Source organism: Musca autumnalis, unplaced genomic scaffold, assembly GCF_047663935.1.
Source record: "Musca autumnalis isolate F117 unplaced genomic scaffold, ASM4766393v1 scaffold_1, whole genome shotgun sequence".
Taxonomy (NCBI): Eukaryota; Metazoa; Arthropoda; class Insecta; order Diptera; family Muscidae; genus Musca; species Musca autumnalis.
Window position 1 is genome coordinate 208,776,059 of NW_027411644.1, and position 27,277 is coordinate 208,803,335.

Consider the following 27,277-nt stretch of genomic DNA (forward strand, 5'->3'; position numbering starts at 1 on the left):
TTTTGAATGTGGATTTAAAAAAAAAAAAGATTTTTTATGAACGTGTATTGTTTTAAAAAAATATTTTTTCAGGAACGTGAATTTTTAAAAATTATTTTTTCATGAACGTCGATTTTTTAAAAAAATATTTATTCATGAACGTGAATTTTTAAAAATTATTTCTTCATGAACGTCGTTTTTTTTAATTTTTTTCATGAACGTGGATTTTTAAAAAAATATTTATTCATGAACGTTGATTTTTTTAAAAAATATTTTTTCATTAACATGGATTTTTTAGAAAACTATTGTTTCATGAACGTGGATTTTTTATAAAATATTTTGTCATGAACGTGGATTTTTTATAAAATATTTTTATCATGAACGTTGATTTTTTAAAAAATATTTTTTCATGAACGTGGATTTTGTAAAAAATATTTTTATCATGAACGTTGATTTTTTAAAAAATATTTTTTTCATGAACGTGGATTTTGTAAAAAATATTTTTATCATGAACGTTGATTTTTTAAAAAATATTTTTTTATAAGAGTGATTTTTTAAAAAATATTGTTTCATTAGCGTGATATTTAAAAAAAATGCATGAGGTTAGTTTTCTAACAAATATTTTTTCAAGAGCGTGAATTTTTTAAAAAATATTTTTTAAGAGCGTGGATTTTTTTAAAAATATTTTTTAAGAACGTGGATTCTTTAAAAAAATATTTTTTAGGAACGTGGATTTTTTAAAAAAAAATATTCCATGAACGTGGATTTTTTTTAAATTATGTTTTCATGAGAAAAAATATTTTTTATGAACGTGGATTTTTTAAAATATAATTTTTAAAGAAGGTACATTTTTTAAAAAATATTTTTATGAACGTGGATTTTTTACAAAATATTTATTTATTTTATGAACGTGGATTTTTTTAACAATTTTTTTCATGAACGAAAATTTTTTTAAATTTTGTTTTCATGAACGAGGATTTTTTAAAAAATATTTTTTATGAACGTGGATTTTATAAAAATATTTTTTCATGAACGTTGATTTTTTAAAAAATATTTTTTCATGAGCGTGGATTTTTTAAAAAATATTTTTTACTGAACGTGGATTTTTTAAAAAATATTTTTTACTGAACGTGGATTTTTTAAAAAATATTTTTTACTGAACGTGGATTTTTTAAAAAATATTTTTTACTGAACGTGGATTTTTTAAAAAATATTTTTTACTGAACGTGGATTTTTTAAAAAATATTTTTTATGATTGTGGATTTTTTAAAAAATATTTTTTATGATTGTGGATTTTTTAAAAAATATTTTTTACTGAACGTGGATTTTTTAAAAAATATTTTTTATGATTGTGGATTTTTTAAAAAATATGCTTTTATTGAGCGGGAATTTACAAAAAAAAAAAAAATTATGAGTGTGAGTTTTTTAGAAAATATGTTTTGAGGGTGGATTTTTAAAAAAATATTTTTTCATGAACCTTTAAAAAATATGTTTTTAATGATCATGGAGTTTTTAAAAAATATGTTTTTATGAGGTTGGGTTTGTTTAAAAAATATTTTTTCACGACCGTTGATTAAAAAAAAAAATATTTTTTCATGACCGTGGATTAAAAAAGAATGTTTTCTTTTAACGTGGATTTTTTTAAAATATTTTTTTTCATTAGCCTGGATTTTTTAACAAATATTTTTCCATGGACTATCGATCGTGGATTTTTTAAAAAATATTTTTCCATGGACTATCGATCGTGGATTTTTTAAAAAATATTTTTCCATGGACTATCGATCGTGGATTTTTTAAAAAATATTTTTCCATGGACTATCGATCGTGGATTTTTTAAAAAATATTTTTCCATGGACTATCGATCGTGGATTTTTTAAAAAATATTTTTCCATGGACTATCGATCGTGGATTTTTTAAAAAATATTTTCTATGGGATATCTGGTTTTCTGTCATCCATGAAATGTGCCATTGGTCCTCCATATAAACTTACAGTATAACATATATAATATATACGACCATTGCACAGTGGATGCGTCCACGACAAAAATCAAAAAATTCATGTCATCGCTCTTCAAAACATTCCAAATTTTTCAAAACTAAACTACTTTTTTCCAATTTTTCTTCTTAAGGATAAAACGCCTCACAAACATGACTAATTTTGAAGAAAAAATGTATTTAAAAATCAGAAAAAATAGTTATATTCTAAGCAAATTTATGAAACAAAGGACTACTATTAACGCCTTAACTTAAGTTTAATCATTTAGCAAATTGTCTAAGTTTCATTTTTCTAGTTATGAAAATTCCACAAAATTGCACGGGTTGCCAAATATTTTGGTTATAATATTGGTCAAAATGAAAGTATTTAGTATAGATGTATGGATTTCCTTAAAGTTTTAGTTATTTTCCAAAAATTCGCAATAATGGCCACTAGTACCATATTGTAGCCTAGCGCCTGTAGATTTCAAAACTGTATAGACATTTTGCGGAAATTTGCGGTTTTGGCAGTTATGACCAAAAGTTTAACTCCCTTTTTTAGTTGCTGAATTTATATTTTTTTAATTTTTTAAATTATTTTTATTATCCTTTCTTACATTTATGTTCAATATAATGTTTTTGTGCTATTAGAGATTTCTATGGTCATTGTAACTTAGAGCCGCTTTGAAAACTCGTGAAAGAAAAAGACAAAGTTTTGGGCGTATTCACTTTAACAAATAATTTTTTTTAGGTCACCCTAATGTTTGGCCACGCCAAAACGTGGAGATTTTCCCTGCACTGAGAACTAAAAATACATTAATACAAGTAATTCTGCAGAAAAGGGCGATTAAAGCTTATAAAGTACCGAAAAAGGACGGTAACTCTATATGGAGGCTGTAGTCAAAAGTGGGCCGATATAAAATTTCTTATAAGGTGGTGTTCTGAACTCTGAGTTCATCATAAAAACCTATTCGGTTAGAATATTTGGTTGACATCTGCCCAAATAAATCGATATATAAATCACATGGGGAGTAAATCAAATCATGGACCAGTACTGACAATTTTTCGTGGGGATGCTTACTATGCAATTATAACTCCTGGTACCGGATTACAGCAAATTTGGTTGAACAATGTCTTGGTAACAGTAAAATACTTCAGGATGGGAACCACGCGAAATCTTGGACGTAGACTGCAATATTTTTGTTAGACTGTTTTTAGGCCACGAGGACCCATTGATAAAAATTTCGGTTCGATATATTATCTAGAAGTATTTTTGTCACACCTTCCCATGTAAGTGCCACCACTGTGCATTGGTCCAAAAATCTTAAAAAAATTATTGTTGCTTCAACCACATATTTTGTGTCAAACATTATAAAGACACACAATATATTGTTAAATCAAAAATATATATTTTTAAAATGCTCTATTTTTGTTCGTAGAATATGATTGCTCCCACAATATCTCTTCTCTGTGCGTAGCCTAAAGGCTGAGGATATAATCAATCTCCAAAACAAAACATTTAGTATCAAATTTTCAATTTTATTAATTCATTTCATTTTCGTTTCAATCAAAAGGCAATTTTGTTAAGAGAACTTGACAAAATCAGTCACTGACATCATCAACAGTTAGCAGCTGCAGCAATGGCAAAGTTTGTTTATTCTTCGCTGCCATTCTTCGTCATTCAACACATTTTACAAAGTGAGTGAATCAGTGAGTTAGTGAATGAGTGACTGAACCAACGAACTGTTATTGTAAAATATCTTTTAAACGATGAAAAAATCTTGATTTACGAATCTAGTGATAGTATCAACAGCAGTGGCAGCAGCAGCGGCATCTTTAAGGGGAATTGCTTTAAAATCGTTTTTTTGACTGGCATCTGACTGTTATCATTTCACTCTCTTTCGCCAGATTTCTACTCCAAGTGATTTCACAAAGTTAAGCAAACACTTCAAGACAGCTCCCTAGCGACGACAATTGCTACCAAAATCAAGATTGTTGCAACAGCAACATAAACTGCAACATCAGCGTAAAAGCTACACAAAAAACGGCGGCATCAACTGCAGGAAGTTCTTGAAATAATAAATCAATGATGATTTCATGCCATGCGAGGAGGAAGAGGATGAAGAAAAATGCTTGCCTTTGATGATTTTCAACAAGTATCAGACAAATAATCGTTAAATGTTTCATCCGATTTTGGGTGCAGGAAGTGGAAGGAAGGGGTGTAAATACTTTTCAAGATTTAATATGAACTTAGAGTGTGTCTTAATTTTATTAGCTCACGTCTAAACGAAATTGCGGCAATATGTCTATTACAAAATAATAAAGTTTTGAAAGCGATATTCCAATGAGAGTGTGATCTGTATAATAAAGAGTTGAACAGAAGTCAAGAAGAACCACCAGTGCGAATCGGTAACTTTATAATTGAAATCGAAAATAAAACAACTTTGATCCCTGATTATTATTTATTCCAACATGAGGAAGTCGTGTTATTGCTCTTTTAATGTATTTGTTTTATTACAAAATTTACAATTTAATCGAAAAGAAAACTTCAATTGAAATGCGAGATTAATATAAACAATGCCAATAAACTTTTAAAAAAGAAGCAGCGTTTTTTGCAAATGCATAAATGTGTCGTTTCAATAAATTTCAAACAAATAAATTACCTCAAACATTACCTCCGGCATGTGATGGAACATGTGCATGCTAATGTGTGCCGTCAATTTGAATTTAAGAAGTAAGCAAAGGTTCTATGGTCGGGACTGAGCCGAATGTTTGATACCCCACACTACTACTGCTGTTTGTATGTAGGTCTTTCTTCGAATCCATCAAGTAAAATGCAATTATATTATAGATCATGTAATGGGCGACGATAACAATAAAATTCGACTGAATAAAAGTCTAAAACTGAAATATTCCCAAAAAAAATACTCATTACAAATCCCCTTATTGACCCATTATTTTAACAACAACATTCATTTGTTGGTTATTAATATAAATAGTTACTAACAGCCTTGACTACTTATTTCACTGCTTATTTTTGTGGTCAAAAATAACCACTTACTTCGCACAAGATGTCCTTGTTAAAATAATAGGTTAGCAACACCTTTTGCTGTATATTTAATATTTGACTTTGGAAGCCACATGAGCCGAATAAGCCATTACAAAATTAAGTAAACAAACTACTTTCTGCTTTACCTGTAAGCAAAAAAATAATGGGTTATTTCTCAAAAAAATGTACAAAGCAAAACTACTAACATAACGCCTTACTGAGTAATGAGTATGATGGCACAGTACTATAAAAACTCATAATTTGGTAATAATTTTTTTCCTGGGTAACATAACCAAGGAGGTTTTCAGAGGTTATTTTTAGACCAATAAAATAAGTAGTTAATTTGTAGCTACTAAAAGTCGTAACTACTTATTTAACTACCTATTCTTGTGGCTCAAAAATAGCTACTTATTTATCCCGACATGTCCTTGTTAAGATAATGGGTTAGTATGGATCGAAAGGGAGTATTTATGGACGGCCTGAACGGCAACCCGAAGGCATTATTTATAGACGACCTGGACGGAGAGGAGATTTGTATAAACAGAAGATCTCCTAAAGAGAATTTTTATGGACAGAAGAATTCCTAAAGGGTTCTTTTATGGGCGGAAGACCTCCTAAAGGAATTGCTATAGACAGAAGACCTCCTAAAGGGATCTTTCGTGGGCAGAAGACCTTCTTAAGGGGTCTTCTATAGACCGAAAACTGCTAAACTGGTTTTTTGTAGACAGAAGTCCTTCTAAAGAGGATTTTTATAGACTGAAGATAGATGGATAGAAGGCTCATAAAGTGTTTTCGATATTTAGAAGGCCTCCTAAAGGGGTCTTCCATGGACAGAAAACCTCTTAAAGGGGTTTTCTATATAAGGAAGGGTCTTATATAGATAGATAGAAGGCTCCTAAGGAGGTATTCTATGGGCAGACTATTTCCTAAAGAGGTCGCCTGTGGACAGGAAACCTCCTAAAGGGGTCTTCTGTAGATGGATAAAAGGCTTCTAAAAAGTCTTCTATAGATAGAAAGCCCTCTAAAGTGGTATTCTATAGACAGAAGGTCTCATAAAGGAATCTTCTATAGACGGAAGATCTCATAAAGGACTCTCCATATATAGAAGGCCTCCTAAAAAGGTCTTCTGTAGATAGAACACCTCCTAAATGGTCTCTTTAGATAGAAGTCCTCATAAAGCAGTTTTCTATAGATATAAGATCTCCAAAAAGGTCTTCTGCACATAGAATGCCTCCATAGGAGTTTTCTAAAATAGACTATAGAAGAAGTCAAAAGGCCTCATATAACGGAGTTTTGTATAATTTTCTAAATTTAGTGTGGGATGTACCCGAAGTTCCCCTTCGGGCTCATATTCGACAAAATACCAAATTATGGACCAAATCAGTTTATCTTTTGGATAGTTATTGTGTTCTTCAGTCAGCCAGACAGGCGAATGGACATGGCTATAATAATAAAAAATAATATTTGTTCCACAAGTGTCCCATACGTGACAAGGGAGACTTCTCTCATATCAATAAGTGCACCCCGATTCATATTAGCTCAATGATATGGGAACTACTGTTTATTGCCGAATCCGAACGGCGTGTCTTAAGACACCACTTGTAGAGAAGTTTTACATGGCTGAAATACTCAGGAAATGTCGCCAGCAGTACCGAGGGATATTTTGCCACCGTTGAAATTTTTGATGTTGTCTGGCCGGGGAATCGAATCCACGACCTTCAGCGTGCAAGGCGGGTGTGCATACCATTGCACCACGGTGGCACCCATATATACATATATAGAAGGTCCTAAATGAAAGGCCTCCTAAAGGGGTCCTCTACTTACAGACAACTTCCTAAGGGGTCTTATATAGATGGATAGAAGACTCATAAAGTGTCTTCGATAGCTAGAAGGCCTCCAAAAGGGGTTTTCTATGGCAGAAAATCTCCTAAAGGGGTTTTCTATATAAGGAAGGGTCTTATATAGTTAGATAGAAGGCTCCTAAGGAGGTATTCTATCTAGTGGTCTTCTATAGACAGAAGGTCTCATAAAGGAATCTTCTATAGATAGAATATCTCATAAAGGAGTCACTATATATAGAAGGCCTCCTAAAAGGGGCTTCTGTGGTCTCTTTAGATAGAACTCCTCCATAAAGCAGTTTTCTATAGATATCAGAACACCAAAAAGGGTCTTCTGCACATAGAATGCCTCCATAGGAGTTTTCTAAAAGAGACTATAGAAGAAGTCAGAATGCCTCATATAACGATGTTTTCTATAATTTTGTAAAAAGTACCCAAAGGGGGAAGGGCCCATATTCGAACCTGCTCTATGTCTGGACAAAATTCCAAATTATGGACCAAATCCTGCACGACCTTCAGCGTGCAAGGTGGGTGTGCACGGTGGCACCCAATACCGACTCCAAATTGTCTGAAACGGATTTCGTCCAATCATCCTTTAAACCGTTATTTGGATGGTGCACATTTTCATCATCTTAAGGATGACAAGTAAAAAACGTTAAGGTTGGCCTGGTCGTACTTTTTATACCACTGGGACCAAATGTACAAAAATCCTCAAATACGTAAAATCGGAAGGTACCCTTATATAGGGGCTATACCAAAACATGGACCTATGTTGACAATTTCTGGTCGGGAAATTTTGTGAGCCCACGGAACCTTAAATGTCAAACTACAGCAATTGAGAACAAAAAATTCACAAAATACATAAATTCCGGAGAGTTCGGATACCCCCATATCATTACAAAAATATGTAAATATGTTGACAATTTTTGGTGGAAAAAACTTGTGACCACTGGGAACCTCAAATGTTAAATTAGTTCGTTAAGCAAATCCTCAAAGTACGTAAAACATGGACTATCTCTCATTTACTCCAGAGAGTGGCATAAGTCAAAAAATTCGTTTTCTGAGTTAGCGATTCCTATTTTTTTCTACGACTTCTACTTTATCTCGTGTCAATTTTGCACGCTCATATCTATTAAACTCAACGAGTTACAGCTCATTTAATTCAACAAAAAAGTTTAAACACTTTAAATCCTGCTTGACTTGTACAGAAATTTAGTACTGATATCTGTCTAGCTGTTTGCAAAATATGGTCCATGTAGTTTGTTTTTATTTTAATGTAGTATTCTTTTTATGTTGGGATGTCAAATTCCAAACGCCAACTTTAAACGCGTCTTTCTCGAAACTGAATTTTTAGAGATGTGTTACGTTTTGAGTGACATGTTGAAAATTTTTGGTGCAGAATTTTTGTGACTACTGGGAATCTCAAATGTCCAATTATCGGACAAAAAATCCAGTTGTAATCCTCAAAATTTCTAAAATCCGGAGGTACCATTATATGGGGGCTATACTAAAACGTGGAACTATATTGCCCATATTCTCACTTGACTTGCCTTTGGGAAAAATATGACCTCGGGTGCAAGAATATAGCGTTCTAGCTCAGATTGCAACAGACGAACATGGCTAGATCGACTCAGTATATTATCCTGCTCAAGAATATGTACATTACTTACTTACTTAGCTGGCCCATTACAGAACATTTGTTCCATAGACCGAACTAAGAAAAGATCTCCTATTCTCTCTGTTTAGTGCTTCGCTTTTTGGAATACCGCGCCTTGTCATCTCGTCATCCACTTGTTTGCGAAATCTATTCGTTGGCCTGCCAATTCTGCGTGCACCGCCATGTGTCTCGAATTTATACGCCTTATTAGCGGGTTTATCATCGCTCATTCTTAGTATATGGCCTAGCCAACGCAATCGCTGCATCTCGATACGTTTATCTATACTTATGTCGTTGTATAGCTGATACAGCTCGTGGTTCATACGACGTCGATATTCACCGTCAACGCAGATCGGACCGTAGATCTTTCGAAGAATTTTTCTCTCAAACACGCCAAGGACTGCCTTATCTGCTTGCGCAAGTACCCAGGCTTCGGAACCATACATCAGCACGTGTAGTATCAGTGTTTTGTAAAGCGTTATTTTTGTTTGACGAGTTGTGGCTTTGTTACTTAAGCCAAAGTAGCATCTGTTGGCCAATACAATTCTTCTTTTTATTTCACAACTGATGTCGTTTGTTGTGTTTACGGCGATGCCGAGGTATACAAAGTCTTTTACTACCTCAAAATTATAGGAACCAACTTCAACAGTTGGTCCGATCTCAATGGACGCATTGCGAGTCGACACCATCAACTTGGTCTTCTCGCCGTTTACCGCCAGACCCACTTTAGCAAATTCTCCTGCGACCTTCATAAAGGTATCGGTTACTTTTTTTACTGATCGTCCCATGATGTCTATATCATCAGCATAAGCAAGTAGCATGTGGCTATTGTTGTAGATTGTGCCACTTCTTTTGACGTTTGCCTCTCGAATAACCTTTTCTAGCAGGATGTTGAAAAGATTACACGAAAGGCTGTCTCCTTGCTTGAAACCTCTTTTGGTACAAAACTCTTCGGAGAGGTTCTTTCCTATTTTAACTGAAGATCTTTTGTCAGGTAGAGTCATTTTACAAAGCCGAATGAGCTTTGCGGGGGTACCAAATTCAGGCATGGCCTGGAATACCTTTGAACGTAGTGGGCTGTCGAAGGCTGTTTTATAATCGACAAAAAGGTGGTAGGTGTCGATATGCATCTCTTGGGTCTTCTCAAGGATTTGCCGCAGGGTAAATATCTGGTCAATGGTGGACTTGCCAGGTCTAAAGCCGCATTGGTATGGCCCAATTATCTCGTTGACCATAAGCACCATATCCCTGACACGATCTTGTAGGCAATCGGGAGTAGACTTATGTCCCTATAGTTAGAGCATACAGTCTTATCTCCTTTCCTATGGGCGGGGCACAGGATACTCAGGTTCCAATCGTCAGGTACGCCTTGTTCCTGCCAGATGGAGCTAACTAGCTGATGCATACACCTTATCAGCGTGTCGCCTCCGGTTTTAAACAGCTCGGCTGGTAGGCAATCAGCTCCTGCTGCCTTATTATTCTTTAGCCGGTTTATTGCTGTCTTTACCTCATCTTGGCCGGGTGGTATACATTCAATACCATCTTCTGGGAGTGGAACTGTGGTATCTTCGGAAAAATGCTCTTTCCATATCCTTAGCACACTATCTGTATCAGTTACCAGATTACCTTGCTGGTCTCTACAGGAGGATGCGCCAGTTCCAAAGCCATCAGTTTGATGTTTCACTCTTTGGTAGAATTTTCGGACTTCATTCTGTCTCCTGTACATCTCGATTTGTTCACACTCCCGCTTTTCCAGCTCTCTCTCTTTTTCCTGCGGAAAAGACGTTTCTCCTCTCTCCTTTTCTCCCGATACCTATATCGTGCGCTACGCGTTGCTACTGATTGTAAAGTAGCCCTATATGGCGCATTGTTCTCTTCGGTCTTCAGCACGACACTCCTGGTCATACCATGGATTCCTTGGTGGAGGTCACTGGTATCCAAGTACTGATTTTGCGTCTGTTTGTATGGAGTGGGCAATGTTTTGCCATTGTCCTGATATGTTATCGGGACGAGAAGTGCTTTGATTAAGCAGTTTGGCCAGTTGATTGGAATATGCTGTGGCTATCTGTTGTGATTGCAGCTTACCGATGTCCAACTTCCGTGTTGTGTCTGTTCGCACTTTGTTTGCTACGTTTAATCTGGTACGTACCTTTGTTGCAACAAGGTAGTGTTCCGAGTCCATGTTTGCACTTCGGAACGATTGTACATCCAACACGCTTGATGCATGTCTTCCATCTATCACAACGTCAATTTGATTTCTTGTTCGTTGATCTGGTGACAGCCAGGTGCCCTTATGAATATCGAGATGCTTAAATCTGGTACAGCTAACTACCATGTTTCTTGCAGCTGCAAAGTCTATCAGCCTCATACCATTGTCAGATGTTTCACTGTGGAGACTGAATTTCCCGACTGTTGGGCCAAAGATAATCTCCTTTCCAATTTTGGCATTAAAATCGCCTAGTATAATTTTAATGTCATGGGCAGGGCAACGGTCATAAGTTTCTTCTAAGCGCTCGTAAAATATATGTTTGGTCTGTTCGTCCTTGTCTTCAGTGGGAGCATGAGCGCAAATAAAGCTGATGTTGAAGAATTTTGCTTTTAATCGAATTGCAGCGAGTCTTTCATTCACTGGGGTGAAGCTGGAGACCAGGTGTTTTAACCTCCGACCAACCACAAATCCGCAGCCAAACTCATGCCTTGTGTCATGGCAGCTATAATACAGAGCGTCACCTTTAGGTGTTGTTGTGACGCCTTTCCCGTATTTCCTGTATGGATTCCCTGGCATTCCAGGTGCAGATTCGCAGATCATGGTCCTTAAAACGTTTGCGGGGTTCGTCAGCTTTAGAGGGGTTTGTTTTTCGTTTTCTTCTGTACATTAGAGCGACCAAAAAAAATAAAAAATTTTCGATTAGATTTCCTAAACCCCAAATTTTTTTCGGCTCGGATTTTAATATTAGGTATATTATGGAGAAATTGGAGAAATATCGAAATCTGGCCCGATTTGTATAAATTTTTGTAGGATTCCTTTTTTAGCCAAAACAATTAACTGGCAATTTTTTCATCGATTGCAAAATAATTGTGGCCTGTGGAGCGATTTTCTGAAAATTGGCCCACTTTTGGCCCCCATACAAAGTACTATGGAAAAAAGATCGGTTAGGGGGCACGGGTTATCTATCGTTAAACGATCGTCATAAATTTTTGTATAAATCGTTTTTTTGCCACAACAATGAGCTGTTAAAGTTTTTTATATCGATTGAACCATAATTGCGACCTTTAGAGAATTTTCGTGAAAATGCACCTTTGGTCCCATACAAATTACTATGGAAACAAAAATCACCGGTGACACGGTTTAACGTAACCGGCGTAAGGCCTGCTTTCAAATCGTTTTTATCTTTGTTGTAACAACTTGTATTCGCTGCTCCCATGACGACGGTGCAAGTTTTTTCAGGGGCAAGTCCATACTTCCTGAGAAAATAGCCCGAAAGCTGTAAAAATCCTTATGCGTACTCGAACGGATCAGCATTTTCCGTCTAAAAGTTGGGCTTCGTAATATTTAGTCCAAACTAAGTTTAAGATTGGTACTGTCGGTGCGCACCTTCCAGTACCTCCCCCCACCCCCAAATTTTAAAAAAAATGCACTAAAATAGTGCGCACTATATCTACTGAACGGAGCAACCGTCCAAAACCCTTGATCTATTAATATTTCGTCCAAATGTAGTTTTACTTCAGAAATCGATCTGCTCCTTAGCTCAACATTTTTGTTTAAGCGCAGTTTAGGATCTGTTCGAAGAACCTTTGGAAAATTATACTGATGCTATTCTTTGTAGTCCTGTTTAAGCGATTTTATGTTTTTCGTGCTTCCTGACACCGTGGCCCAAAACCTCTAAGTTATACTGTGACCAACTGAAATGACTAGTGGGCACAAAATCTATCAAAAGGAATGAAACCCAAAATAAGATCCACTTCCAAAATGGACTATGTCGGTCCATTCCTTCAAGTACATCCTCAGCAACATATTTGAGCTTCAAACCAAATATATTTTTTTTCGGCAAATTTCAAAATCTGCTACAAAATCCGTAATCCGTAGATTCGATATTGTCAATAGATGGACGTTTCAATTCACACAGGCTGAGGGTATATCTCTGTCGGCAAAGCTGACTACTACTTTTTTACTTGTTTTATTATTCAGTGATTTTACAAGCCATCGACATTGAATAGAACTTGAATAATCCACATCTTCTATAATCTTCCAAACATGTCTAAACAGCCAGACGAAGTTCATAGTGACAATAAAAAGTAGAAGAACAAAAAAATATATCAACAAAATCCAATATGTATTAGAAAAATACCATAAAATGTTACACTTAGAGCGTCACTAAACAATTTTCATGGTCAGCTAAAAACAGCGTCAATGTTGTCGTCTCTGCTGCCAATGATGCTGAAGCTAATTCATGCTAATGTCAGTTTTTTGCCCTGGTGTTCTCTAAATTAATTTGAAAAAATAAAAAAAAAACAAAACAAAAATGCCGATCATTGAGACATAATCAAAATAATATATAGAAAAAGCAAAAAAAAAAAAAAAAATTAAACGTGTGGAGTTAAGACACAAATTGTCTGTGGCCAAGTATGCGCTACAGCTTTTAACCACAACACCAGCGTGAGTGACAATGGCCACAACAACGACTACAAGATCTTGAACTGAAAATCAAGTTTTATTTTCATTTAACAAACTTCTAAATAACAACATCAATAGCTAAAGATAGAGGAGAGGTACGCGTTTAGACAGCTGCCATCAGCTGAGCCGGGGTACAACTTTTCTAAGGCGAACATTCTTCATACAAACATGCATGTGTATTTACAACCTTGGTGTGACGTAGTCATTTATTGACCTATACCAACATTTAAATCTAAATCTATCTAAGGTTGTTTATATTGGCATAGTTGTATTTACACCGCACAAACACTTCAATATGGAGTTGTTTAAATCCATAAAAAAATAATAACAAAATTAGTGGACAAATAAAAATAATAACAACAATTTTGTGCAAAATTGTGAAGTTTTTTAAGAGGACACTTAAAAGGAATTTTGAAATTGGCACAACTTCCAGGCTTGGCAGTTTTAAACAATTCAAAAGCAGAGGACGTATTTTATAATCAAATTAAAAGAAAATCATAGCCTCTATGATTCCCATAGGGATTAAAATAGATTTTTCTAAGAACTTTAAAACAATATTATATATGGAATGTGATTGTACTGTAAGGGAGGTATAGGATATAAAAAAAACATTTATATAAATTAGACGTAAAAAGGTTTGGTATTAATATTTATTGACTTTCACCCATAACACTGCAACATTTAAATATAGATTTTTTGTTGTTATTTTGTTATATTTGTTGTTGTAGATTTTTGTTGTTGTTTTGTTATTCTGTATATATTGGAATATTACCCCAGTTCTCTTTTTCTCTACACCATTACTGAGATTCTTGGGTCTCTATGTCAAAGTCAATGAAACTGCCGACTGCATCGAACTTAAAAAAAACACTATAATTACCACCACAATGAGATAATATGTGTTTTCTGATCGGCATGCGAGAAAAACCTGTTGTCATCAAAGCAACAAACAAAAGTAAAGTTTTTGTTGCTACCAACAATCTGAATAAAAATTGATTGGTATTCACTCTATCTAAAGCAATTTTGAATATTCACGTAAACATTTTTTGGCGGCTAGAAATTTATATTTTATATTTTTATTCTGCATCAGGGATGGGAGTTATGAGGTGTCCTATTATTACACTGTGTGTAATTTTTTGAGTCATGGTTTATTAACCATATTCTGACACCGCTGCTTGATAGAAGACCAAAAATAAGAAGATACGTGTCCCGACGTTTTTCCCTATCACTTCAACTTTCGCGGTTATGGGCCCCCAAAGACCTGAGGCCTTGATGTCAAAAGGGATAATTTTGTCAGGCACATATCTTCTAAACCGCTAAGAATTTGGGTTTACTCGCAGTAGAAAAGTGGTAGCTCTCGTCTTAAAGAGTAATAATAATGAACACATAAAATCCATTCAACCTCACCTTCAATGTCAAAATCGTCAAGGTCAAATTTCCCCTTACATTTTTTCTCGGATTTTAGTCTTCAGATACCAAACCGATCAAAATTGAAGCAAACAATCAACTAAAAAAATGTACCTTAGATCTTAGTAAACAACTTTCTTGAGCATACGAACTCTGTAGAAATAGTTCTTAATGGTCAAAGTATCAAATCAAATATGATTTCTATCCTCTTTTCTCGGTCCCTGTTCCATAGATACTAAACAGTTCAAAATTCAAGAAAACAATGGACCACAATAATGTAGCACAGATATCAGCAAACAACTTTCTGGAACATACGACCGGTTCATAAATGTGAAAATAGCCAAAAACTTTTGAAAATATTCGAAACTTTTTTATACTTTTTTCTCCGATTCCGGTATACAGATACCGAACCGCCCAAAAATTAAGGTTGCTGAGGTAACGACCCGAACAACTGAAGAGTATATGTATGTTGTTTAACATTCGTATACCTCTGATTAACACTGATCTGTTTGCCGCTTATGCAATCCAGTCTTATCCAATCATGCGACAGGAAGACGTCATTTTACACCCTCAAAGAAGAAGAATTTACTAGATGTCAGTGAATGGAGAAATTATTGATATGCCCAAAGACGCATCCCATGTACAACACCAGAGAACCTGCTGAATGTGAAGTAAGGTTATACTTGAAGCCTACGACGATCCCAGATAGTTGTGAATTCGCCATTTCCAAGTTTCATAACGTCTGGAAGCAACTTCATACGCCGAATACACTATGCAACACTGAAAATGCAAACAACTTCTAGTATGCATTTTTTGAAAGTACATATTTAGACTGCAAAAACCCTAGTAGGGTTTTGTCCTGTCAGATCCAGTTCGGATTTTATGGCCTCATCTAAACCGGGCTAAATCTACACTTTTTTGCATTTATCAGGCCTTTATCTCAGAAAGGAATAGAAATTTAGCCTTGCTGTCTTTAGCAATATTGTAGCCCCAAACTAGTAGAACTTATCTTTTGAAAAAACCACATAAGAAAAACTCTATCTAGGCATCAAAATTTATAAAATATAGAAAATTTTACATAATTGCTAAAATTCTGGTCAGTATCGGCTAAACTATTGAGAGTTAAACCAAGTAACCTTTTGCAAAAATCTTCCAAATAAAGTTCTCAACAATTCTTTAGAACATTCTGAAACTCTAAAATGCTTACGTTATGTTGTTTCAGCGGTATTATGCATCATATCTTTTACAACACGTATTTCAAACACAGTTCACACCAACAGTTTATTTTCGCATTTCGGATTTCACTACATTATTGAAATTTTTATTAAATCGTCGTTGAATCATTTCGAATTGTTTGCACAAGATCACCTTAAAAATGTTGCACAGTGATACATGGGTATTTTCCGTTGAAAAGGGTACTGTCACTGAAGTCAAGTGTGATGGTAAACGTTAAAACGTCAGAATCCGAGATCAAGGATTATTACGAATGCAGCCGGGTTGTACGCTAGAAACAGAAGAGATGAAGCTACGGGCGCACGAGAATTACAACAGCGAGATAAGCTACATACTCCCGGAATTCAACATTTCCGCATCCCTGCCACCTCTTACCCATCTAAATCTGAAGAATGAAATCGAAGTTTACAAGTTGCCAGACATTCCGCAAGCTAAACGATTTCTGGATTTCCCATTTCACCTAGACACGCATCACTTAACGTATTACAACCTGAGCCTTACGACTTGTGTTTTCATCGTTGGTATCATCACTGTGTTATACTTGGTTATCCGAAGAATCTATCATCTGTCCAGCCGCTATCTGCCTATAGCCATCGCACCTCCTCGACGTTAGTTAGGGCATTCCTAAGGTATGTAGGTAAAGCCGTAATAACAGAATAGGTAAGTAATTAACCTATTCTGTTATTACGGCTTTACCTACGAAATGGTGTAACTTGAAAAATGATTATTCTACAGTCGAATAAATTAATAATTATAAACAAGATGTAAATAAGTAACAATCAATTTCATTTAATTTGGTTGATGAAACATGTAACTGAAATATTAAAAAGATGATCGGTCTCAGTTTGTTAAAAGATTAGGATCTTTTAAGGCCGGGAGTATGTTCAGTCTTGTAGAAGCTGTACTTATTATATTTATAGTTTGTAAATAAAATGTACTTCTTTAAATTGTTATCCCTTTCTCATTTGTTTTAGGCGAAGATTGTAATTTAGTTAAATAAAGAAATACTTAAGATGGATGTGTTTTCCGTATGCTAGTTTTATGTTCGGTCACAAATAATGTAATAAATGTCACGGCCATAAATAGAAGATAGGAAAAGAGTCGATCTAAAAGTAGGTACGTTTCATTTTCACCCGTAACGTAATGTGTACGTGGGGTTCATATTCATTTAGACACATCGTGCATTAGTAAATAAGTGCATGTGTATTTTTTATGTTAGATCTTAAGATTTAGTTTTTTTCTGTTAAATGAAATCAGTTCTCGAAAAACACTAAGACAAACCACAACACCTTATTATTTCCCTCCTACGTCTTTTCAGTTTCAATTATTTTTAAAGTTTCCCCCAGCTCAGTTCTGGAAATAACATATTGTTCAAAACTCAAGGAAATTTGAAAGGTTTGTTATTTTACGGACCTGAACAGGAAAGAATGATCTAAAATAATCGAATTTTGAGCTTCAAGAACCGTTCCTAAAATCTTTTTATGTTCTAGAAAGTTGTTTATTGAAATCTTAGGTACATTTTTGTAGTTGACTGTATCCTTAATTTTTGGGCGGTTCGGTATCTGTGGACCGGAATCTGGGAAAAAAGTATAAAATAGAATATTTTCAAAAGTTTGAAAACTGCACATCTGATATACCTGAAGAGCTGAATAACCACCAGCAAAACGATCGTTACATATTAATTGGATGTGTGGGACTTTGCACTTTTTCAATACAAAGTTATTAGTTTAGGATAGGTCAATTAATTCAATCACTTAAAAAAACTATTTATTTTTGTTTGTTGTTCGATAATCCAGACAATTCGATAATTCGGACCCCGCGAAACACGCTCTGGACGGACTATCGAGATTTTACTGTATTTACGACAATATACTGCTTCTGTGTATAAAAATATATTTTAATATGAATAACTTAAAATACCGTTATATGTGTATGTGTGCCTCATCTCTCTCTCTCTCTCCTTTTTTTCAGATCCTTGTCTCTACATAATGCGTTTTGCCAATAAACTGCAATTTGGTGCAAAGGCTCACGAAGTATCTATGACGGCATTGCGTATCGTACAACGCATGAAAAAAGATTCCATCCACTCGGGTCGAAGGCCAACTGGTCTCTGTGGTGCAGGTAAATATAGTTTTGATTTCATCTGTTTATTTATTATTTTTTGTTGATTGATGCAATTTTATTGTTTTCAACCAAAAAGGGGGTATGTTCCGGATTTTATTGCAAAGTTAGCTGTTCTTTTGTTTGCCATTAAAATATACATATGTTCATATGTATGTACATGCGTGTGGGCCTTTTACGTGTAGTGATGTTAAATTGTTTTTGTGTACAAACAACATACATACGGTTAGTCAACTAAATTATTGCAAACGATGATTTTATAAGAATTTAGATTCTAAATTAGGAATTACGACAAGAAATTCTTTCAATGATTTTGGGTTTTTGTACATATTAATTGATTTATCTGCTTATGACATCAAGGCAATAAATGCAGAAATCGGTCAGAAAAACAAAAACAACATACAAAAAGGATAAGTACATCGCTTTTTTGGTGTCAACTTAATAATTGCAAAATAAATGAACGTGCAATAAAATCGCCTAATTTCCTGAAATTTTTTTGCAATTAAGGATTTTTATGACTTTTAAGGTATATGTAGATGTAATCGCCATCATTAGTAGAGTGAAACAAACACGTAATAATTATACATATATAATTGTTCTACAAGCATCCCATACGGGACAAGGGAGACTTCTCTCATTTCAATGAGTGTACCCCGATTCATATCAGCTCATTGATACGGGACTTACGGTTAACTTGTCGCCAACATTACTGAGGGGTATTTTGTCATCGTTGAAATGTTTGGTGTTACCTGGTCGGGGAATCGAACCCACGACCTTCAGCGTGCAAGGCGGATGTGCATACCACTGTACCACGGTGGCACCCTAAACAAAGACGTAATATTCGCAAAAAAAAACAATGGACGGCAAACGCGCTTCATTAGATATGATACAATTGGTCTATTCCAATTATAACAAATAAGAAAGGCGTTAAGTTCGGCCATGCCGAACTTGTTATACCCTCCACCACGAGTTGTATTGAAGTAAAATGAAACCATTAGTTTCCTTTCGTTTATGAAGAAGACTAAATAGTAAATTTCAGCAAGGTAGGTAAAACAATGTACCGTTCTATAGGAGCCATATTAAAACGTCGATCTATACCTACAAATTTCTGCCGGAATGTTTTTAGACTCAAAGAAGAAAAATTTCCGATATTTCGGTAGAACCTGTAAAATACCGAAAAACAAGAGGAGCACTTCTATGGGGTATATAGGAACCCGCGGACCTATTCTGATAATTCTCTTCTGAATTCTTTTTTAACTCCATGGAAGACTAAATAACAAATGTCAGTCTTTCGGTGGGATATTGACGTCACAACCTTCAGAATTACGAAAATCTGAGGTACCGTTATATGGGGGCTATATCGAAACGTGGACCTATACCGACGAATTTCAGTCAGAAGGGCTTTTACCTTCAACAAAGACTAAATAGAAAATTTCAGTCATTTCGGTGGGTTGATGTGGCCACAACCTTCAATATACCGAAAATCGGAATGTACCTATCTATGGGGGCTATATGAAGGCGTGGACCTATACCGACACATTTCATATGGACCGTTTAATACCCCAAATAAAGACCAAATACCCAATTTCAGCCATTTCGGCGAAATATTGAGGCCACAACCTTCAAAATACCAGAAATAGGAAGGTACCGTTCTATGGGGGCTATATGAAGGCGTGGACCTGTACCGACAAGTTTCTGAGGAAGAGTTTTATATCGTCAACGAAGACTAAATACCAAATTTCAGCCATTTCTGAGGAATAGTGAGGCCACAACCTTCAAAACGCCAAAAATCGGGAGGTACGTTCTATGGGGGCTATATGAAGGCGTGGACCTATACCGACAAATTTCATATAATAATTATTGTTCCACAAACATCCCAGAAGGGAAAAGGGAGACTTCTCTTATATCAATGAGTGCACCCCGATTCATATTAGCTCAATGATACTGTTTATCGACGAGTCCGAACGGCGTGTCTAAGACACAACTTGTAGAGACGTTTTACAAGGCTGAAATACTCAGGAAATGTCGCCAACGTTACTGAGGGATATTTTGCCACCATTGAAAAGTGTTTGGTGTTGACTGGCCGGGGAATCGAACCTACGATCTTCAGCGTGCAAGGTGGGTGTGCATACCATTGCACCACGGTGGCACAAATTTCATATGGAATACCCCAAATGAAGACCAAATACCAAATTTCAGTAATCGAAAATCGGGTTATACCGTTCTAGGGGGGCTATATCAAAACATGGACCGATATAGCCCATTTGCAATACCAAACATCCTAGGAGTAATAGAAACTTCTATACCAAATTATAATGCTCTATCTCAAAAATTGCGAGCTGTATCTTGAATTCAACAGACTGACGGATGGACGGATGGACAGACGGACATGCTTATCTTCTTCTTTATTTGCCTATTCGTTTTACGAATTTATGGTGATCAATGCAGTTACATAAAATGTATTACAGTATATTCGGTATATATATGTGTTTATAAGTTGTTGATTATTTCAGCAAAAGATTGTCGATTTCTCCACTCGCTGAGCAGAGTTGCAACATCATTTATACCGGTCCATTCCTGAATATTATTTATCCAATATTTCTCTTTTCTTCCCCTGGACTGTCTTCCATCTATTTTGCATCGGATAATGTTTTGGAGTTGTTTGTATTTGTTGTTTCGCATGATGTGTCCAAGATATGCTGTTTTTCGTTTCTTTATTGTACGTATAAGCTCTTTTTCTTGATGTATTCTTTGCAGCACTTCATTGTTCGTTACAAACTTGGTCCATGGTGTTTTTAGAATTCGTCTGTAGGTCCAAAACTCGAAAGCTTCAAGCTTCTTCATGTCGGCTGCCTTAAGGGACCACATTTCGACTCCGTGCTTATATCGGCTTAGAATTTTACCGTGATCAATTATATATATATATATACTTTATAGGGTCTCCAATGAATATTTCGATGTGTTACAAACGGAATGACAAATTTAATTATACCCTCCATACTATGGTGGAGGGTTTAAAAATTCTAAACCCATCCGAGAAATCGCTATGCTTAGGAGCCCGAAACAAAACAGGAATCGACCGTTTGGATCTTCCAAAGTGAGCCAAATCCAATGAAAGTTGTTCATGGAAGAATACCTTCGAAGCAAATGGTCGCCTGTTTCTTCGGCAAAACTGACCGTGTGGCGACTATACGGCTCGAGAAATGTAAGACGGTTGATTCTGGCCTGAAGTCTCTTGAGAAATTCGAAAAAACGAGCAAGAGAAGACGTATCGTTCCGCATCATGACAATGTGAGCTCTCACACATCGATTCAAACCAGCGTCTGTTTGACCGGACAAAACGTGCGCCGTACAGCCCTGACTGGGGATCCAATGACTTTATTTGATTCCAGCACATCAAGAAAAAAAGACGTGATCAACGATTTTCCCCGCCAGAAGATGCTGTAAAAGCGTTCAAAAACCATGTTTTGGGGGGTGTCTTAATTAAGCCACTGTAAACAACCGAACACATGGTCGTATGTCAAACTGTCCTGACTACGCTTAGGCTAAAAACTGTCAAACTTTCCAAAAAATGTCAAAAAAAGCCTGGCGACACTGTGTGTTGCCTAGGCCAGATAGGTTTCTAGTGCCCCACCCTCCGTAAGACTGAAAAGTTGTGAGAAGAATATTTTTAGTAAAATTTAGCTACATTTTGATTTTATTGTTAAATATGTGTAAGAATAACACTGTAAACAAATATATTAACAATGTTATTTATTTATACCAAATAAAACGTTGTTCTATCTAAAATGTTGTAATAATTTTGGTTTTGCAATAATTTAGTTGACTAACTGTATGTGTGTATATTGTTGTATTCCTGCTGATGCTCCCGCTGTATTCAGTGTTTTTAGTTTTGTTTTTTATAAAAAGCAAAATTAATAATAAAAAACAATTAAAACTATGCTCTGAAGTACTTGCGAAACTGGATGTTAAAGGGGTCATTCACTTCTGTGAGTAGTTCAAACAAAAGTTGAGAAGACCTGTTTACAATACATGAAACACATTAAAACACTTATATTATTTAATAAAGCAATTGTGTTAATTTGCTTATGGCTAAGCGATATTCTTTTTCTGAATTATTACACTGTGAACCGAAATTTTGGGGGGTGGAAAATTCCTTTTGGGGATGAAAGCTCTCGGTGAGTATATACAAAACCCAGAAGGACAGATCCGCCGTGAGTCGAACTTTTGAGATATGGCGTGATGAATATTTGGCTGGAGACCCTATAAGCCCTCAGATATTAGCGTTATTTCTTAGTCCGCTGTTGTTTTAGCTTATTTTTGAGATCACGTTTCTTCAGCCAAATCAAATGCGGATTATTTTCGTAGAGCACTTTGACCTTCTATCTCGCTTCCTTCAATGTCCTTTTCGTCCTTTATTTTAAGAGCCGCCATAAAAGTGCCACAAGATGACGTTTTTCAGTTTCGAAATGTTCTGCAAAAATGTCGCTCAGAAAATTTTAGGTACGGCTCTCATTGACAACTAATCGATTTTGTCTCGTTTTCATAGTCATTTTTTATATTTACCCCTGTTTGCTCAGAAAAAAACTGTGTTCTGTGTTTTTGTATGTTCTGTAACGAATATACAAAAAACAAAATATAGTCTTTTTCTGAACAAAAACTGGGTAAATGCACAAAACGACCACGAAAACGCGACAAAATCGATTTGTTGTCAATGAGAGCCGTACCTAAAATTTCCTGAGCGACATTTTTGCAGAACATTTCGAAGCTGAAAAACGTCGTCTTGTGGTACTTTTATGGCGGCTCTTAAATTAAAGGACGAAAAGGACATTGAAGGAAGCGAGATAGAAGGTCAAAGTGCTCTTCGAATATAATCCTCATTTGATTTGGCTGAAGAAATGTGATCTCAAAAATAAGCTAAAACAACAGCGGACTAAGAAATAAGGCTAATATCTGAGGGCTTATAGGGTCTCCGGCAAAATATTCATCCCGCCATATCTCAAAAGTTCGACTCACGGCGGATCTGACCTTCTGGGTTCTGTATATACTCACCAAGAGCTTTCATCCCCAAAAGGAATTTTCCACCCCCCAGACTTTGAGCTCCATTTTGTTGCACAGTGTTATTAGACTTTTTCTGAAAATAAAATTTAAAGGCATTTTTTCATACGATATTTTTTGATAACAATTTAATTTATGCAACATTAAGTTATGTAATTTGAAGTGACTCGAAATAAATAAGCACTGTTTCGAAGTCAATTCTAAGTAGAATAGACCCATAAACACTGTAGGAATATGTCCTTTTAGGATAAGACTTCTACTTGCCCATTTCATTTGCACCTCAATGATGAATAGACTGTGGATATATGCAAATGCATATATGGTTAGGATGGTCGTAGAGAAAATCTGATTAGACAGAAACTCGTTTTATCACAAAATAAAACGAATTAGGACCAGAAATTTTTGCATATCGTGCATATTTTTACATATTTGCATAAAATGAGCATATGGTAAATTTCAAATTTCCTTTACAATTACATAGAAAAAAAATTAAAAACTTTTTTGGCGAGCACATCCGCCATTTTTGGTACATCGGTTACGAAAAAAATCGTGGTTTCAAATCTGTTCGCGTTCACAAAATTGGATGCTGCACTCAAAAAATATATGCGGTTTTACTCTCTTGTAAAGAAAAAATATTTAAAAATTCCTATTGTGTTGTAATAAGAACATGTATATATGAATCGTTAGCAGCATTTGATATCTATCCGTAGATGCTAAAATAGTTGCTAAATTTATTTTTATTTTCGCGGAAAATCAAAAAATATTGAAGAAATCTTGGAATAAATTTTATTTATTCTAAATCAGAGTCCAAAAAATCTCTAAAAAAATAATTTAAAAATACGTACAGAATCTAGACAACGCGTAGAAAAATGTGAGATCAAAATTATAAAGATCGCGTTTATAACTTGCATATTACAGCAACAACAAAGAACGGAAACTTATAGTTGGAAATTATTTCAAAAATATATTTTTGGTTAAATAGGACAAATTTGAAAAATAAATGTTGGGAGTTATTCTATTATTTCGCTAAATTTCGATCCAAATCCTGAAGTATTTTGCTTAAACTTCTACGAGAAAAGTAATTAGTCATCGTGAAAGTATATTTGCTTTCTGTGATAGAAATAGAAATAAGAAGTACTGAGTAATATTGAAATTACAATCAAAGAAAAAACATTGAAGTTAAAAACCGTATAATTCGCGAATTGGTTTAAATCAGTTGAGGTGCATGTGCTTTTCGGATACAGGGAGTCCATGTCTATCAATATGCATGGATTTTTCCATGTTTCATTCAGCGGCCAAAGTGTGCCATCAGTTGCATCTTACTATTCAAAAAACCTTCAAGTGGGCAAAAATTACGCGTTGTGCATATGATTATAAGGTGCATCCGCTATTAAAAATACGTCAATATAAATTATTTTAGACAGATTCGTCAAGAACTGCGGATGTGCCACCGCATTCTATTTTGGGATAAATAGGGATATTACTCCTGAATCTTTGTAATTTGTGACACACCTTTTTGGCAAATATTATAATCGCGTATAAAGGATTACATTTATGCAAAAAGAATCAAAGAAAATCGCGGTTCAGAAAATTTACGCACCAAATTTTCGCCTTTGGACTCCTATTACTAGGATGCTGTACGGAGCACACTCATGAGATATACATCGAACGACGTGGAATCGCGAGTTCTACAATCCTATAAACTAGTTTGGATTATTATGTAGTTGCACCCTCTAATTATAAGAAAAATTCGAAAAACACTGAAATCAAAACTTCAAAATGTCAGCATCGATTTTAGGGGGATGCAGTGTATATATCCTAAAGTCATACACTAGAACCATGTTGCCCAAGGGGTATTGTTTAGTTCTTTCTTTGAGCACAGGTTCGAATTTTGCGTGGTTTGGCCAGAAATCAAAAAAGAACACAAAAAACATGTTTACTTCAACACATTTTTCCCATTTTTTTATATTACCACCAACGCAGCTTCCACGAAAATTATTTGTTATGGTCCATATTATGAGACCGTGGCTAAAACACTTCAATTAATATAAATTTATTCATATTTTATAAAATATATTAACAGTTCGCGACGTATTAAATGGTGAACCTCAACTTCAACGATTGAAAAACTTTTTTGAATATTACCATATGCAAAACCATATGCAAAAATATATATAAGGATTTGTGGTCTAAAAATCCCACCGAAATGGCTGAAATGTGGTATTAAGTGTTCGTTAGGGGTATGAAACTTTACACCTCAAATTTGTCCGCATGGGTCCACGTCTTCATATAGCTCCCATAGAACGGTACCACCCGATTTCGGATATTTTGAAGGTTGCGGCCTCAACATCACACTTAAATGGCTGACATATCGTATAAAGTCTTCGTTGGGAGTATAAAACTTTCCACCTGAAATTTGTCGGTATAGTTCCACGTCTTCATATAGCCCCCATATTACGGTACCTCCCGTTTTCCGGTATTTTGAAGGTTGTGGACTTAATAACCCGCCAAAATGGCTGAAATTCGGTATTAAGTCTTCCTTGGGGGTAAACAACTTCCCACCTAAAATTTGTCGGTTTAGGTTCAGTCCTGCACATTGCCCCCATAGAACGATACCTCCCGATTTTCGGTATTTTGAAGGTTGAGGTGGATGAAATCTGTTTTAGAAAATTTGGAGTTGATTTAGCCATGTCCGTCCGTCTGCCTGGCTGGAGCGGACGATAACTCTCGAAAAGATCAATCGGTTAGGTTCAATATTTGACCTTCGTAATATTTTGTCCAAACTTTGTTAAAGTTCGAAGATGGACCATATCGGTTCACTCCTTCAGGTACCTCCCCCACAAAATTTCGAAAATGTTCGGAAAAATTTAGCGCACGATAAATGTTGAAGGGAGTAACCGATTTGTTCTATACTGTGCATATCGTGAAATTTCTACTAGAAATATATGATGTTCCAACATGAATTCTATCGGTCCACTCCTTGGGGTATCTCCCACACAAAATTTCGGAAAAGTTCGGTTTAGCACCTGCTCTCGAATCGCTTTGATTCTTTTTGCAACAAATTCTATTCGCTGCGCCATTAACGAATGTACAAGTTATTTCAAGGCAAGTCCATTTTTGCTGAGAAAATGGCCTGAAATGGCTGAAAGCACAGTAACTCTCGAACGGATCAACCGATCGGGTCCAAAATTTGGCCTCCGTAGTATTTTGTCCAAACTTAGTTTTAGTTCGAAGATGGGTCATGTCGGTTCACTTCTTTGGGTGCCTCCCCCAACCGAAGATAACTCTCGAAGGCAGATTTGGTCCATATTTTGAACATCGTAAAATTTCTACAAGAAAATAGATCAAGTACGAATATGGACTATATATGTCAAACTTATTTTTAGTCCACATTCCAGAACGTAATTGAGTACTTAGATCTGTTATGTCATTGCAAATATGTTCGATAGTGTATTATTTGAGTTATTAGGTTTTGGTTCATCTATATCCAGACTCATAAATTCTGCAACTTGGGACTGGCTGCATCCATAAATAATCAAGTACAGGGGAGCGAAACTGGTCAGTTAAACAAATGCAGCGTGGCGTGTGGATCCAATCGACACGGCGAGCATGTGTTGGGTATCGTGGCATACGAATTCAGGCAGGTGCTTCGTCCGGATCTTAATTGGGATAAAAGCATTCGTGTTTGCTTTAGAAACTGGCGTCTTCACACAGTATGCCGTGCAAAACGTGAAATTTTCTCGGCCAGCGCTATACCCTTTTGGTCATTACTCAGAACGGTAATGATGGCCATTGAAATCCCCTAAACCCAGACGGTTATTGACCTCTAAAAGCGAACTAATAAATGTCATATAACGCGGGCAAACATATTCATGGGTAATGCTACCCACATACATTCCATGTATGTGTCACTAGAGTCAAGCTCAAGCGAGATAGGTCTGTACTGGGCAGACTGGTGTATTACGAAGGTAAGTCTTCCCCCTCCGCTTCTTGTGCGATCCTTCCGCAAAACGTTGTAACCATTACAATGTTGCAAGCTGCAGGTGGCGGTGAGCTTTGTTTCCTGGATCGCGGCGACACTGGTGTTTTTCCGACTCATAAAATCCACAATTTCGCTGACCGTATTTGCGGGTATTGTGCTGGTCGTTGCAATTGAATTGCAGGAATGATGCATTTTCGGGTCATTGCGCAACAACTTGAGGTTTTAGATGCTGCTTTTGTTGTTGTTGGGCAGACTGAGGGAGCGTCTCTTATTCCGACGACGACGAAGAGTCGAAGGTGTTCTGGCG

The 27,277-nt window shown here is 35.8% G+C and overlaps 1 protein-coding gene across 1 annotated transcript in view; it reads left to right on the forward strand.

Annotated features, from left to right (window-relative positions):
• Nucleotides 1–27,277, forward strand: part of Brf (Brf RNA polymerase III subunit) — a 168,098-nt gene that overhangs the window by 133,159 nt on the left and 7,662 nt on the right. Inside the window, exon 4 of the mRNA XM_073960022.1 lies at nucleotides 17,781–17,930. Coding sequence (XP_073816123.1) covers nucleotides 17,781–17,930 — 150 coding nt within the window. The remainder of the gene's footprint in view (nucleotides 1–17,780; nucleotides 17,931–27,277) is intronic.